The sequence below is a fragment of the Anopheles stephensi genome, chromosome 3, assembly GCF_013141755.1.
Source record: "Anopheles stephensi strain Indian chromosome 3, UCI_ANSTEP_V1.0, whole genome shotgun sequence".
NCBI classification, from domain to species: Eukaryota; Metazoa; Arthropoda; class Insecta; order Diptera; family Culicidae; genus Anopheles; species Anopheles stephensi.
In genome coordinates this window covers 23,776,228-23,790,430 of record NC_050203.1, presented here as the reverse complement: position 1 = coordinate 23,790,430, position 14,203 = coordinate 23,776,228, and the positions used below count along the sequence as shown (strand labels likewise).

The 14,203-nt window shown below is 44.9% G+C and overlaps 1 protein-coding gene across 1 annotated transcript; it reads right to left on the bottom strand.

The window, feature by feature from the left end:
* Positions 1-9,495: 9,495 nt before the first annotated feature.
* LOC118511330 lies at positions 9,496-11,690 on the bottom strand. Its single transcript, XM_036054262.1, has 3 exons — positions 11,434-11,690; positions 11,114-11,344; positions 9,496-11,035 (listed from the first exon to the last, which is right to left on the bottom strand). The coding sequence occupies exons 1-3, from the start codon at positions 11,603-11,605 to the stop codon at positions 10,923-10,925; spliced, it is 516 nt and encodes a 171-aa protein (XP_035910155.1). The 5' UTR covers positions 11,606-11,690; the 3' UTR covers positions 9,496-10,922.
* Positions 11,691-14,203: the final 2,513 nt, after the last annotated feature.

Here is a 14,203-nt window from a genome sequence, read left to right as displayed (position 1 = left end):
TGGCATCGCCGGCCCAGTCGGCATCTGAATATCCGATCAAGCCATCACCACGTCCGTCATACATCAACCGCCAATGCTTAGTTGCCTTTAAGTACCGAACGACGCGTTTGGCTGCCACCCAGTATGCTTCAGTAGGCGCACTCACTTTTCGACCGAGTATGCCCGTACTAACCGCAATATCGGGTCGCGCACACACCGATATATACAACAGACCACCAACAAGACTTCTATACTGAGTTTGATCATCCAAAGTTGCGCTCTTGTCCTGTACTTTCAAAAACCCTTCGTCCATAGGCGTTTTTGCAACTTTTGCATCACTCAAACCAAACTTATGGATTAGTTTTTCAATATAGTTTTCGAGGCTAACACTATAATCACCATTTTTCTGTTTGATTTCGAGTCCCAAGAAATAACTCACTTTTCCGAGATCAGTCATTTCAAAAAGGTCACTTAAGGTTTGGTATACAGTGTCGATAATAGTTTCATCTACACACCCTACCATTAAGTCGTCTACGTATACTAGGATGTAAACTTTCTTCCCTTTAACGACTTTTGTGTACAAACACTTATCCGCATCACTTTGCTGGAAATTCATCTTCACTAGGACACTATGCAGTTTTAGGTTCCAGCATCGTGCAGACTGCTTCAGTCCATAGATGCTTTTCTTTAGACGGCACACCAAATGTTCTTTTCCCTTCTCTGCATAGCCTGGTGGTTGTCGCATGTACAACTCTTGGTCTAGATCACCGTACAAATAGGCAGTTTTGATATCAAAATGACGAAGTGTCATTTTCAATTTGGAAGCCAGGGCAAGCAACATTCGAAGAGTCGTATAGCTGGTAACGGGAGCAAAGACCTGGTCATAGTCCTCGCCGAACTGCTGAGTATAGCCTTGAGCTACCAGACGGGCCTTATGTTTGGTTATTTCTCCAGCTGCGTTCCGCTTCAATTTGAAGACCCAGCGGCAACCTACCACTTTCCGTCCTGCAGGCAGCTCCACTAAGGCATCCCAAGTCCTATTTTCATTGTGTGATTTCAGCTCACTTTCCATTGCCGATCTCCATTCGGCATGAGCATCACAGGCCAGAGCTTCATTGAGATTTTTGGGTTCCACCGCTATTTCCGCTTTTCTTGCCGTATACGCTTCCTCTATCAAACGAATCGGTGCAATTCCCTTGGTCGCTCTAGTCGATTTACGTACAACCTCATCCAAAGGGAATGCATGAAACGAAGGTTCATTCGTCGGATCGTCTTCGGTCGCACTTTCGTACTGCGATGCATCTAAGTTCACGCTTTCTTCGATGACGATCGGTTCCTCCGATTGAGGAGGTGGAGTTGAGACAAGTGGAAATTCCACTACTCCTCCTGACGGTGTCAGCTTCGGCTTTGGCACGTTCTGTTTCTCGCACTGTTCCAAAAACTTGGCATCTCTGCTAATGGTGATTCTTTTCGTTAGCAGGTTCACAAAACGGTAAGCCTTCTGACCATCCTCATAACCAACGAACACCAATTTGTCGGCTCTTTTGTCAAGCTTTCTGCGTTTTTCTTTTGGAACGTGCACAAAAGCCTCCGATCCAAATACACGAAGATGTTCGTACGAGGGCTTCTTTCGGTACCACAGCTCAAAAGGTGTTAATGCCACTGAGGATGATGGCAAGCGATTTTGCAGGTAGCAGGCAGTCGAAATCGCTTCACCCCAGAACACCTTATCTAAGCCCGAATCTGCCAGCATGCAGCGCATCATCTCAACCAGGTACCTGTTTTTGCGCTCGGCCACTCCGTTCTGCTGCGGCGAATACGGTGCCGTTTGTTGATGTACCATGCCGTGATCTACAAAGAATTTTCGCAAAGAATTACTTCCATACTCGCCACCACCATCTGACCGAATGACCTTAGGGAAGTTACCAAACTGTGTTTTTACCAGAGCACAGTATTCTCTAATTCGATCCTCAGCATCGTACTTGTTCTGCATCAGATAGATAACCGTATAACGACTGTAGTCATCTACCATGATCATGTAGAACCGACTGCCGCGCACTGTGGGTATTTCCATTGGGCCTCCCAGGTCCGTGTGCACCAGTTCGCCAACAGCAGAAGCCCTCGAAGATGAAACCTTAGGGAAGGATTCACGGCTCATCTTGCCCTCGCAGCACGGTCCGCATACGGACTTTGCGTTACACCGGTCAATTTTCAAACCGCTTCCCATGTTGTTTTTCACAATCTTCATTACTGCTTCCGTGTCACGGTGCCCAAATCGACGATGCCACAGGTGTAGACAGGAAACTCCACAAGTAGGCTCGACGAGCATTGCATGCTCCGAATAACGCTTCAAGTGATACAGACCGCCTTGTCGTTCGCCAACTAATACCACCTTTTCACCTTTTCTAACCCGGCAGCCAGCCTTGTCAAACACAACTTCAAAACCTAAATCGGCAATTTTGCTAACCGATAGAAGGTTTGTTGTGAGCGAAGGCACGTGGCAAACGTTGTCTAGCGAAACGTTCATTCGAGCACCATTTCCATTCACCGACACCAAACTACTGCTTCCGACACCCGCCGACTTGATGACTCGTCCATTGGCCAAGGAGATAGTAGACCGCTTCGATTTGTCAATGTGGTGTAAAATAGATGTATCGTTCGTCATATGGGAAGTCGCACCCGAATCAAAGCACCATAGTCCTTTAGTTTGTGCCTTCCCAAGGAACAAACACAGACCCATACTATTGTGTTGTTTTTCTTCCACAGTGACGTTCGCTGATTCACGAACTCCTCTCTCCTTTTTGTCCGCAGCCAACTTTTTACAGTCTCTTCGGAAATGCCCGTCCTGCCTGCAGTAGTGGCACTGCATCTTCTTCTTTTTCTTTCCACTGGGTTTATTGCTAGCACCATATTTCCCAGAGTACAGAGCCTTTTCTTCATCTACGCCATTCGCACGCCGACGCCCTTCGTCCAGCAACTTCCCTTTAACAAAATCTACTGTTAGGTCAGCATCCGGCCTACTCTCCAATGCTGTTATCAGACCGTCGTAAGATTTCGGTAGACTGGACAGCATCAGGGCAACGAAGGAGAGCTCCTTCATTTCCTCACCAAGGGCTATCAGTCGGAGACGTAACGAAGTAAGTTCTTTCAGGTGCTCAGCCATGTTTCCACTTTCCGGCATCTTGGTGGCAAACATTTGGCGCATTACATGAATCTTGCTCGAAAGGGATGACCGCTCGTGATAGCCTTTCAGAGCGTCCCACATCTCTTTCGCCGTATTCGTCTGCATGACATGAATAAGCTGGCTGTCATCCAATGCCAAGCCGATCAGGGCCCTCGCCTTCTCATCGTCGGCTAGCCATTTGGCATCAGGGGCCTCCGGCTGCTCCTCCGTCACAACGTGCAGTACTTTATCACGTGACAAAAGGAGCCGCATCTTAAACTTCCAAACCGTGTAGTTCTGGTCACTCAGCTTCTCAATCGAAACATGTGTTTCCGCCATCGCGTATTCTTTCCAAACACACACACTACGGATAACACCAGGATGCTAATTCACCAAAAGTCACTTTCCTGCTACAGTAAACCGCAAAACTTTATGTTGTCCACGATGCACTGGGCCCATAACCTGTTGGCGTGGGTGGAAAACTAAAGAGGTGGCCAAATATGTTTTACGTTTACAACACAAAAGAAACTTTATTAGCACATTCGATAGCTGAGATGTTAGTCGTGTCGCAGAGTTCAGAATATACGGGAAAAAAGGCGCGTTTTCCATAGCGTCGCTTTTAAACGTCAAACGCGAAAAACAAAGTTCGTGCAACGGTAAATTCGTTTGACAGATGGCACAGTGGTTGTACTTTCAACAGTCTGGAGGGTCTTTCTGTCGAGATCGAGAAGTAAGCAACATAAAAGAAGTTATGACAAAGCACCACGCCCAGATAAATCTTATCGATGGGAAACTGTCTATCGTCAATTCGGTACGATTTGTATCCGTCAAGACGGAAGCGAACTAATCGTCTTACACTACACCCAACGATATCGTATTTTGCGAAAAAAAACGATTCCCCAGATTTTCACGGTCCACTGCTTTCCCATTGCTGCACACGTCGGCGGAAAGCTCGTTTTGATCGTGGCCACTTCATGTCACGGTCATAATTGGCAAACAGATTAGCAACTTCCAAAAGCCCGATCCCGACAACAAAACGCTCCCGGACGCATGTACTTAGCTGCAAACGAACCGACCTCAGTGGGCGAAACAATGTTGCCTCCCTGTACGTGTGCGGCGCGTAAAAGTTCGTGAGAAACCGGAGGCCTGCATCCGGACGGACGGTGATCTTATGCAATTGGTCGGTGCCGTGACGACGGCCACCGGATGACGGATCGGATATCACAACAAAGGCCCGCACAATAAAGGCGGCCGGCGAAAGTAATTTGTGTACGACGCGCGTTTTTAACGACATTTCATAAGAAAAGCGGGCAGCGAGAGACACCGCTTGCGCGAACGCATGCGTGGCGTCGATTTCTGTGGCACATTTGCGTGTCTCGCGGGCCCTCGTTTGTCTCGCGTGAAAGGGAAGCGATATCTTCAAATGTGTAACAGTGAAGCTTGTGAAGCGTGTTGGGTTTTGAATGAAATTTCTTCCAGCTTACGGTGACCCTGACGATCATCGCCCAAGTGCTGCACAGAAGCTGCTCGTAACGTTTGTCACTGATAGTGCTAACAAAATGACAACACAGCTGCGAGTGCATCGAGCTGCAGGTGTATGGTGTATGGTTGCCGTCCGTTAGTAGGCGAATGGGTTTTGTAGGGCCGCAGGAAACGCAAGACAACAGCAACAACAAAAAAACGGGCGTCCACAGTACCCAGGTAGCCCCATGATTACTCTAATTAAGGTGATGTCGTGAGCTGAGATTAATCTAATCAGCGACACGTTTTTCTCCCACCCCTTGCTGGCAAACATATGTTCATACTCGTCATACAGATCTCAGTGCTCGTGCTTCGGGTGCCTTCCCGTCCCTCCTTCCTCCCCCCCCCCATTCCCAGGTTCCACCCCGGGTGCATTGTTTGAAGGGGTGTTTCTTTGACGGGGTGGGAAGAGCGTTCGCTTAGAATGAATGAAGCGATGTGGCGTGAGAAGTGTAGCGAGATTTGCAACATTTGTTCGCCTACGGAAAATGTCGCCATTTCGAGTACGTATTGTTTGGAGTTGTGCATTGATGGCGTGCTGCTACCGAGTGCTGCCGGTCGAATGTGGAACAGTTGCAAGGGGAACGATAAGCTCGGCTAAATTACAGCGAAATAGTAGCAATACAATCGGAACCCGTTCGAGAATTGGGTCCACTGTAGAATTGTTCTACTATCGCTGATGAGCTGATTTCGTAAACTTTAAGTCGAATGCATTCGTTGCTTTGCATTCGCGCAATGCCTGATAAATGGTGTCATACGAAATGAACTTCGTTAATGAAAGCGGGAACACTTCCATTTGCAGCGATAGAGGCTTGGTGGAGTGAATGGTAGACAGGTGCTCTGTTCAAATAACAGCTACGCCTAATTAGCCGCGATTCAAACATTGGTTTTTGATTTATGATGAATTGTATAAGTGTTTTTGTTTTTGTAGAAGGTTGATGTTCTTTTACAATTTAGCATCAAATGAAGCTCTTAAAGCTTTTATACAGCAATGTATATTTTGTGCTCAGTCTCCTTGACTTTTAACAGATCGTTGAACAAGATAACTTATTGCAGTTATCTCGGTGCATTTAAAACTTCTTATTTATTTTTGAGTATCATACTTTCTTATCAGACACTAAAATCCCTTCTTAAGTAGTCTTAAGGTATATCCGTAATTGATCCAATAAACCATCCTATCTGCAAATGCATTACCATGATCGCTACGTTTGAGCATACTACGTCTTCTCTGTGGACTGTCTAAGGACATCAGGGGTTCACTGGAGCCTAGGAAGTTTAAATCGTTGCACAATGGCCATGCTCATCGGACATCTACACACAAGAGTCCAACAAACGTTCTAAAAACATCTTCCTCTCAACAGCGGATAAGAGTAATTCTTCAGTTTTGGGCCAGAAATGGTTATAATACATACAACGCAAGTATATTTAAATACTGGGACTTCCTCCTTTAATGTGGGGGGCATCACTAATGCCAAATGGACGATAAAGAAAATAGTTTTTTGTTATTATTGGGATTTTGACCAGCCAGAAATCATCACCAATCAGAAGAAAAATAGAAATGACCCTTGGGGAATAAAAATAAATAAAAGAAGAAAAAACCAAAAGCAGAAGACCGAGGAAGGTTAAATCAAGATGATAATTTTATAAATTCGAACAGCCGTAAAGGATAAAAATTATTGTTGACAAATAAGTAAAAAATGGAGACTTCAAAAGTGAATTTTTATTTTTACTTCTATATACATTTATTTGTGTACCTCAAAATACTTTTACAGTCATTGTAACACGAAAATTGGTATCATCTGCTAGATCTGATCGGTACAATATGTGTGTGAATAAATCAGCTCTTCAATTACTTTAAATGTCTATTGTTGATTTGGTGAAAATGTAATCAATCATTCTCTCAAAACGTCACTTTCAGTTGCCCTGATGCAGCAGTTTCAAAACTCATGCTACAGTTGCCCGACCGTTCTATGGAAAGAAAATTATAGTTCATCGATGTTTAGTATTATAGGTCGTGCTTCCTAGTAATTTCAACTCATTTTCTCTAACAACATCAGCTTATGTTCACATTCATTTGCTAGCGAATGCAAGTCCTCCATGGAAAAGAGGCTTTGCTTTTTTAATTACCTTTTTGCTGATTGATTGCACCACGCATTGCTACTTGCTTTGTATCAGTTTTCATGACATTCTTAATTAAATAAACACGAAATAAATGATTAAACCCCCTTTCCCGTATCGCACCTAATCAAACACACACACACACGTACCCTGCAAATGTGATTTTCCTGCTTTTCCGTAGCACTATAGTTTACGTAAAAGAAAAACGATACCCTGTTTCGTTCGGCTGTGCCATGTGTTATGCTTTCGGAAGGCGGGATGGAAATGTTCCTACATAATATGCGTGCAGAATATTACCACACACGCACACACACACACGCTAACAATCGGTGAGGTGAAGCAACTTGAAAAACACACACACACACACGCAGACATCAAACCCCACCGAACAGCGGCATGCATCGGAAGGCGGATGTTATAAAATGTGTTTAAATTAGATTTGGAATGCTGCGCTAGTGGAAATTGAGCTGTTGAAACAGCGAACATAATCATTTCCAAGCGGCCATAAATTTGGAACAAGGGAAGCCATCTGCGGACCAAATGGTAGCTGCAGCCAGTCAGCAACAATAGTAAGAAGCAGACACTGGAGAAGAAAACGCATTTGTTGAAGGAAAAGCACGCATCCATTCAATGTCTGGGCCGCTTCGAATAAAGCTCCGATCAAGGGGATGTCCCTGAGGAGCGAAAGGGGCCGGGGTGTTGTCCCCCAAAAAGGCGCTCCCCTCCCCCAACACACGGAATCGGTTCGGTGACGGAGCGCAAGGGTGCGTGTTGCATCGAGCAGGCAACGGTCCGGTCCAGCAATACCTTCACTTCAGGTCTGGTCCACCGCCGACTGTGCGGAATGCAAGGTCGGTTCAGTTCCGCTGACTTCTTGGCAGTTTTGGGAGGGTTTGTGGTCTTGTTTCTGGTTCGACTTGGTTTTATTCTGCCGTTGAACTGCTGCAAAACCGACAAGTGTGGCATTTGAGTGTGGGTTGCTGTTTGCTGGTTCGCCGTTAGCGATTTGTTTAACGACAACCATGATTGCTTTTAAGGCGAAAATTAACGTCTTTGGTCAGCTGCGTTTTCTAGTTTTATTTTCCGCACTGTGTTCGACTGCTTCGACACTTGCTAGCACTCCGACCTGAAATAATTCATTCGTGCCGTCGCGAACCGATTTGGAAATCGGACAGACGCACCATTTTTCCCGGGGCCCCTTTTTTGTATGCGCGCCTCCAAAAATCGTGAGTTTAATCAAAGCGCAAGCTTCGACGGGGGCTTGCAAAGCGCGATCGAATTGTGCACCGGTTTCGATACAGAATATTGAGGTTCGATCGATCATGCGTTGGAAAATTTCGTCCTCACGACTCGTTTAGGGAGGCAGAAAGAGAGAGAGAGAGAGATCAAGAATTGAAGATATGCTGCAATAGACGGAATGAAGCTTTATTTATGCGTGGTGCCTTGAATGGTTGAGAGGTCATTATCAGGTGGTTGCGATCGATGCAAAAATTAGCAAACGGACCACCACCACCACACCGACCAAAACCAAAACCGTACATAAATGAGCTTTTAAGCCGGCTGCACGATTTGTGAAGTAATGGCATTTTTATATCTTTAAAGTACGAAACATTCTTCTCCTGGCTCACTGCAACAACCAATATGTGCAGCTTTTCGTGCGTGTGTTTGCACCTTGGAAAAAAAAACTGTCATTAATATGATCTACCTTTGCCGAAACCTGTGGCTAATTACGGACCTCGCGCTCGCGCCGTATCGGTCCTGTGCCCCGGCGGTGTTGTGCGGTCTGATTGTAAACATGCACGCCAGAAGCAAATGGTGAGAACGGCTATTAGCACCACACACACACAGCGGATAAAGTTTTTCGAGCAAGATCGTTTATTGGCAATTAGAAGTAGAAATAGAAAAAAAATACTCGACGCTGTTCACTGCTTGCTCACACAAATTTTAACCACGTTTTTGCCGCTGCCCGTGGTGGGTGGGAATGTCCCGAAAGTGCGCCCCGAAGGTGTCGTTGGGTCGTGCGTTTTGTGCGAACGAATCGCTAGAAAAATGCCGAAGCTTTAATTAGTGTTGGCAGAATGGACCGGGCACGTTTTGCTCGATCGCCTCGAGAGTGAGAGCGTTTTTGAATGGGGAGGGTTAGACCGTTTTGAGGTAGCTCAGGGTATATATATGTGTATGTTATGCTGGGAGAGAAAGGAACGAAAGGGATAGTTTGAAGCATATGAAAATAAACTGCTAACTGTTATTACTCCTATGAAGGGGTTTTGGCACTAACAGCAACATAGTAAATTTATAGGCACATAGCCTAAACCTCCATGAAGTTTGATTAGATCATGCATTGCTGGGTAAATAGCCATAGTTGAGTCTGGTAGGCACAAAGGAAGTACACTTAGGTAACATTGGACGGTTGGGATTTTAAAAAGGTATTTATAAGCAGCAAGAAGCTGGAGTCGTAGAACCACGATCGCTTTAAAAAAGAAGCTTTATGACGAAGGTCTTTTTAAGTACGTGTGAGCGTTATAAATTAGATGTGAATTTACGTGAATTTTACAAGGCCTGCTGTATTGCGTCGTAGTGCCATGTCCAGATTGCCAATTCGTTTCAAGGAATGTTGATGCAGGGTTGCATTCCTGGTCCTACGTTTCTACTCGATCTCCCACAAGATCGACTTCACTTAATCCTGCCAATGAGATTATTGTGCTCCACTATGCTTTTTGCAAAACAGGTTGCTGGTTTTTTACATTCTTGGGACATGAGTCCAACATACTCCATAAGCATTTCAACCATTGTATCCTTCCATTCCTGTCAAATAACTCAGCTAGCATTTGAGTACGTGTGTGATTTGCTTCTAGATTCATAGGAGTTTGAGGAGCCCTCAGTAGGCTTAACTCTCCAGACCAGTTTACATCCAGTTTTTCAGTGTGCAGTTCTTACCACGGCAGGAATGGGGTCCAAATCCCATCCAGAGTACCTCCCCGGACTCAGGACTGACTATCCAGCTACAGATAAAGTCAAAGAAAGTCACTAAATGGCAGGTCTCGGACTAGATGAAGTTCTTAAAGTGATACGATCTGCTCAGAACAAATGGTAGTTGAGAGATCTTTAAAAAATGGAGCCTGTTAGAAATTATCAGGTTAGAAGTTCTGCTGCTTCACTTGAAATGCAAACTTTGGAAGGTTTTTTTGTTTTATTTGTATGTATTATTATATTCACTATTCTTAACTAACGATAGCTATTGCTCCTTGCTACAAGTTTTACAGATTTAGAGTAAGCGACTGTTTGAAAGAATTTTGGAAGTATTGCAGAACTTTGTGGGAATCAACCACTTGATAGAATTCAGAGCTTCACACGGCAGGACCGGCACAAATCCCATCCAGACCGCCTTCCTGTGCCAAGAGCTGACTACTTTGCTGCGGGTAAATTCATGTCACTAAAAGCCAGAAATGGCAGGCCTAGACATCTCGAGGTTATAGTGCCAAGGAAGAAGGAGAAGATGCTAATGTTTCATTTTACAAAATAACTATGTGGACATGATTTTTTGCTGTTCTATTTTAGTTTTTTAATTCTGAAATTCTGAACGCCACTAGTCAACTCGATCTTTCATAAGCTTCTCGTCGATTGATACTCTGATTTTAGGTTATAATCGAAACTATCTTTCAAGGAATTTTATGTTATAGCTTGCAAATACTATCCGAGCTGTGAGTACTTGTACCGCTGTGGGTGTTGATGAGCGTTATGATAACAGAATAGCATTTACATCAGGCACAAATCAAATAGCTAAATTCGTAGGAAGTTCAATGGGATATTTAGAATTTTAACGAGGATACTGAAAAACGCTTGTGACGAGCTTTTCGAACCAAAGACTTGTTTGCCTTGATGGATTACGCATTAATCACTAAATACAACAACAACGCTCAAGAAGTTTAAATTATACTGCAAACAAACGCATGTTGATCGCCGAAGAAATTTCTGACCTTAACATTCTTTTTACTATTAAATTCCGAAACACATTAATCACTTATTCTTTAAACGAAACAGTTCTAATACTAGCAGGATACAGTTTTCACCCACACACACACTCACTTTTGAAATAATTGCTTTTAAAACACTGTTTTTTCCACCAAAACTACATGTTTAATCAATATTTTTCATCATTGTAAAATACCTCGAAGCTTCCCTTTTTTGAACGTTTGCCCGAATTCATTTCCCGGTACAGCAGTAGTATGATTGTGCTGGCAAAGGTAAGGACCACTGCAATGAAAACAAAGCGCAAAGCAAAAAAATAAATCACAGTTTTGTTTACACTTCTAGCATCGGACTCGAACTCACGCGTCGCAAAGATGAAGGCAAAGATGCCAAACTGTCTCTCGCCCGTGCCCGCCTCGAACAGCATCCAGTCGATGTGGGCATGGCCGAGAAACCCTGTTGCCGCCACTAGAAAGCACAGAAACGGCAGCAGGTATTTCGCCTTTTCGCGCCAAATGCCCCAGAAAAATGCACCGCCGATAACGAGATAGATGATGGACAGTATCACCACGAGTGTAATTTCCAGATTGTATGCTGAGGAGCAAAAAGGGAAATTTAAATTATTTTTTTTACAAATTTAAACAAAAAAGTCTGGTTCTGAATTTCCTGAACCCAACACTCACCACTGTTCTCGGAAAAGCAGGGACTGGTTTGATCGGAAAAGCTCAGCGAACGGCCGGCCATAGTGAGCAGGTACAGGCTGCAAACCGTCGTACCGCTGCCGGCCAGATACGCAATCAGCTTTTTCTCTTCGTACGAAATGTGCACCCAGGTCGGGACTTGCAAGGGCCGCATTCTGACGGGGACTGATTGGGGTTTGGCCAGTTTTTTTTTGCGTGCGCTACGATGACGCCTGCCACAAACGATTGGTTCGATTGTGAGGTTATCATGCGAGCGACCGAGCTTATCAATTTGAAGCTGTGGTTTGTTTACGGAATTAAGGGTGTTGAGTCAGACTAAACAGATTGCCAGTATAAGCGAGCGAGAGACCGGTTGTGCAAATTTAGATTGATTTTACGCCACTTTAGAGTGAGAGAGATAGAGAGAGCGTCAACTAATCAAATCATGTTTTTGTTTAGAAACAATTGCATGGGGAATCCCTGCAGGGAGTGCTATAAGTGCAAAATTTCACTTGCTGACCATTATTGGAGATGTATTGCAGTACTTCGTCTCAGTAAAATCTTCTCAACCGTAACTTCAACTCTTCACACTCCACAAAAACTGCAACCAATTTGCACATCGGTTCATGCAAATCTAGCGAGAAAGTTGACTGTTGGTTAGAAAGTGCATCTGAATTTAGGCATCATACTGCGAATGACAATTTCGGGGTGCGCAGTGAATTGCGCAATGATGCATTGCACATTTCGGCTGGGTCATAAAAACCACGCCAACAATCCTGCCGCGGGAGAAATTAGCTTTTTACGACTCTGGATCACTGGAAGAGGAGTCCACAAAACTAGTAACGAGAGCACACACGCGGCAAGAGTGTGTGCAGCACGCTCCTAATGCAGCCATAAAACGACAAACCGAATCTATCAGCCAGGTTTTATGACCTGGCCACCGAATCGAACCCATTAAGTTTGGCATAAGAGATCGTCCGGGTGTTTGGCGCAGTCTGGTTTCAAGATTAGCTCACAACCAACCGCATAATCGCAAAGTAAACACGGTGGTCGCAATCAAAAGATGTGATCAAACTTTTGGCACATAGTGATCGATAATGAAGTAGTTTAATTGGACGGATGGGGCTAGAGAGCGCTCAAAGCAAACCCATCGTCCTCATATCGCACCTTCCCCCCGCAAAAAAACTAGTGGACTAGAGGGCTTCGTGACAGGGCTTCAAACGCTGTTGTTGGGATTAATGTACCGGGGCCAATTTAGTGGTCAGTCGAGTACGTATCGATTTATGATTTATGACGTGAAAGAACACCATGGATGCATACTCCGAAAATAAGAAAAGGGAACCCCCGAAAAAGAATTCGCCCCATATTCAAGCCCCGTTTTTTGGCAGGGTTGACACATGAATGGCCGCTCCTTTGGACGATTGATTTACGATCTCGGCCCCGTTCAAGTACGAGTCACTCATGGCTAGCTGCCAGGCTAGCCGGGGTAGAAGCCACAAGCCCACTCTAATTGTAGGTGTGTGTGTGTGTGTGTGTGTGTGTGTGTGTGTGTGTGTGTGTGTGTGTGTGAATAATGAAGTTTTGGGGCTCCCTGAGAGGAGTTGTCGTTCCTTTTTTTTCGTGGAACCATTCACAGATGTTATTAAAGTGATTAGTCACACATTGTCGGTTTCACATTTGTGCGTTTGTTTGTTCTGGCGGGCTTTGAATGTCTGCAGGTTTGACGTTTTTCCTTTTTTATCTTAACACAATTCTACACTTTTATGTGATTTATTTCTTACCACTAATGACTATTGTCTTTTATATAGAGACATTAGGCTGATGGGGAACAAGTGGAGCACAAGTGAAGGTATCGTGCCCGATCGTTGCCTTACATTGCTTAAGCGATCGTGGCGATGCTTTTTTTGTTGGCCGTGCTGTTCCTGGTTCGATGCACAATGTAACGATCGGTGGCACATTCCACGCCAGTTATGTCCATAAAACCTGCCCGCTGACGATCGATCGATCGATCGAGCCCTGGTCGGGCTGATTTGCAAATCGTTATGACTTTCGCTTACGCATACAACGACAACGGAGACGTCCAGCGAACGATGTCCATGGATGGATGGATCGAAATGGATCGCGACTCTTCGTCTCCATTTAGGGGTGTTTTAGATTAATCAAAATTTTTCCTTACATTCTTCCCTGTGTTTGGGAGAAATTGGAACAAATCGAGACCAGACTGTCTTTCTCTCTCTATATCTCCCTTGCCCAGTGTCTCTTATCCAATGTGTAGCACGCAAAACGAAGAGTAAGCAGATTAATGACATAATAATGCTATGATTACATACGGCCGTTACACACCGGCCCGATCGCTTCCAATGGAAGACAATGTTCGATTTTGCAACGATGATGCACCTGATCGGTAGCCGGTCGGTAATTGGTTCGAAGAAGAGCGACCAATTCGGCCAAACTACTACAACCCGGGAACGGGGCGAAAAATAGTGCAGTCGGGCCGGAGAAAAGCATAAGCACGTAAGACCAACCAACCAACCGAGACACAGTCGACGGTACGTCAGCAGTCTGGGTCGGTGAGCGGGCCCTTTCAACGCCACTGTGATGGGCCAGCTGTGGTCGGTTCCGGATCTTCGTACAGTGCGTTTGGCCGACGAATGGTCAATGATGCGTGGCAAGTGGGTCGATTGGTTAGGGAAACGGTACTGTACAGGCGTGGGGTGGGGGGGAGGTGCTTCTCGGTATGTTAAGGTCACACGGACCGTCTACCGTTTTCGGT